This window comes from Entelurus aequoreus, linkage group LG02 (genome assembly GCF_033978785.1).
Source record: "Entelurus aequoreus isolate RoL-2023_Sb linkage group LG02, RoL_Eaeq_v1.1, whole genome shotgun sequence".
NCBI classification, from domain to species: Eukaryota; Metazoa; Chordata; class Actinopteri; order Syngnathiformes; family Syngnathidae; genus Entelurus; species Entelurus aequoreus.
Genome location: NC_084732.1, coordinates 14,722,879 through 14,725,378, shown reverse-complemented (window position 1 = coordinate 14,725,378; position 2,500 = coordinate 14,722,879). Strand labels below are relative to the sequence as shown.

The 2,500-nt window shown below is 42.6% G+C and overlaps 1 protein-coding gene across 1 annotated transcript in view; it reads left to right on the top strand.

Annotated features, from left to right (window-relative positions):
* Window positions 1–2,500, top strand: part of LOC133630859 (katanin p80 WD40 repeat-containing subunit B1-like) — a 23,159-nt gene that overhangs the window by 7,593 nt on the left and 13,066 nt on the right. Inside the window, exons 5-7 of the mRNA XM_062022682.1 lie at window positions 2,153–2,253; window positions 2,336–2,377; window positions 2,446–2,500. The exon at window positions 2,446–2,500 is cut by the window's right edge and continues 29 nt beyond it. Coding sequence (XP_061878666.1) covers window positions 2,153–2,253; window positions 2,336–2,377; window positions 2,446–2,500 — 198 coding nt within the window. The remainder of the gene's footprint in view (window positions 1–2,152; window positions 2,254–2,335; window positions 2,378–2,445) is intronic.

Sequence of the window (2,500 nt, the reverse complement as noted above, 5' to 3'; positions counted from 1 at the left end):
GAAAATATCACTGCACATAAATGATAAATGGGTTATACTTGTATAGCGCTTTTCTACCTTCAAGGTACTCAAAGCGCTTTGACAGTATTTCCACATTCACCCATTCACACACACATTCACACACTGATGGAGGGAGCTGCCATGCAAGGCGCTACCAGCACCCATCAGGAGCAAGGGTGAAGTGTCTTGCCCAAGGACACAACGGACGTGACTAGGATGGTAGAAGGTGGGGATTGAACCCCAGTAACCAGCAACCCTCCGATTGCTGGCACGGCCACTCTACCAACTTCGCCACGCCGTCCATCATAATGTTACAGTTTCCATCTTAAAGATCTAAAAAAATTATTTGGGAATGTCCGGCGGACCAGATTGAAAAGTTTAACGGGCCGCATGCGGCCCCCGGCCCTTAATTTGCCCAGGTAATGTCTAGTTACACAGCATTACACACAGTGACTTCCTGTTCAATGCAGAGTCGGCTTCAAAATAAAAGTATTAACCTGGATTCTACCTGAACAACTAACAAAATGGACCCATTTTTTTAGCCTGATTTGCATACATCCAAAAGCTTTGTTGTCATATCAGTTAGGATCAGTGTTGGGTTAGTTACTGAAAACCAGTAACTAGTTACCGTTACTAGTTACTTTATTTCAAAAGTAACTCGGTTACTAACTCAGTTACTTACACCAAAAAGTAATGCATTACTGTGAAAAGTAACAATATAGTTACTTCTTTTTTTCTTTTTTTTTTTTTTAAAGCTCCCATTAATGCCCTTTTAGCCTTCATTTCAGTACTGTTATTGCACTGGAGAATAATACAATCTGTTGATCAACTTGACATGCATTTGCATCACTGGACTCTGCTAAGCAATGTGGTCTACATACAACACACCCTCTTTATGTTTGTGTACTTTATAGTCTATACATTTAGAGTGATGTGATAATCAAACACTCTAGAAGTCTAGAATGAAAGAGTATATAAGAGAATTGACAGAGTGTGTGTACCTTCAGTGCTGAATGATGAGCAGAGGCAGAGTTTGGAGTGTCTTCTTTAGCTCGCTTTCCATGTTTATGTCCTCACTGTCCACTGTGTCCAGGTACGTGAAAATGTTTTCAGTGCCATTTGCTGTTTGACGCCGCTATCATGCTAATTAGCTGACTGAAAGCGGGTGACTCCACTGTAGAAATAGCCTGCATGTCTTCTACCACATACGCTGCAATGGCTCTATCAATGTTGTCCTGGCTAGCAGTCCCTCCGTTAAAATCCTTAAGGGGAGGTGAAGTGGCTTCGGAGTCTGTGTCTCTCTTTACTAGCTTCGTCGAAGCATGTTGCTTTTGTAGCTGTTTCAGCGGATTTGAATTGCTGTTTTGGGCAGTAGATAGGATCTTTGATCCAAGACACAACTTGCATTTAACTAAATGTTATTTTCTTTGTGCTCGACAAAAGAACAGTAGTGAGAATATCTCCATGTTAAGAAACTCGACTTCAGCTCCGCCATGATGTTTTGTTAGTAAACACAGACACGTCCTCCTCGCCCATTCCCACACCCACACCCAGACACACAGAGCGCGCCTCTTCTCTTGTCCCTGTTGTGACACAAGAAGATTCAGAAAGACAACACTGTAACTCTCCAATAAAACACACTCAGATCTTCTGTTTGTAGCCAATACTACATAAAAAATAACGTAAAATAACGCAGTAACGCATCATGTAGTAACGGTAACTGAGTTACTGAATATAAAAAATAACGCGATAGACTACTAGTTACCGCCGAAAATAACGGCGTTACAGTAAGTAGTCCCAACACTGGTTAGGACGTACAGCAAATTTACAGGCACAGCCTTAAATAATATAAAATATTATTTAAAAATACTCCAAAAGGTAGCGCACAAGCAAATGTGACGAGTGCGAACATGCCACACTTAGACTTAGACAAACTTTATTGATCCACAAAGGAAATTGTTCCACACAGTAGCTCAGTTACAAAGGATGGAAAGGATAATGCAGGTATAAAGTAGACTAAAAATGTACCATAGTAGCAATATAAAATATAACATATATGTAGTATTTATGTATATTTGCAAACATTTTATAGTCCTTCCAGCTGGCTGTCATGTTACGCCTAGTGACCTTTGACCCCTCATTGTCTGTGCAGTCTTGCGCACTCTGGCTGGACACAAATCGAACATCACCAGTTTGGGATTTCATCCTGTTGGGTACTTTTTGGCCTCCAGCTCCACGGACACAAATATCAAGGTGTGTGCGCACCTTTTTGTGTGTGTGTGTGTGTACTGATTTGACCATGTAATATTCCACGCCGTGTAATGGACGTTGTCAGCTGTGGGACATGCGGAGGAACGGCCACCTTTACAGTTACAAGGTAAGACGCTCGCCGTCATGTCCTCTCGCTCTCCCGGCGTCACCTGACCGCCGCACGGTATCCCGCAGGGCCATACGCAGGCTGTCAGGAGTCTGGCTTTCAGCCCCGACGGGAAGTGGCTGG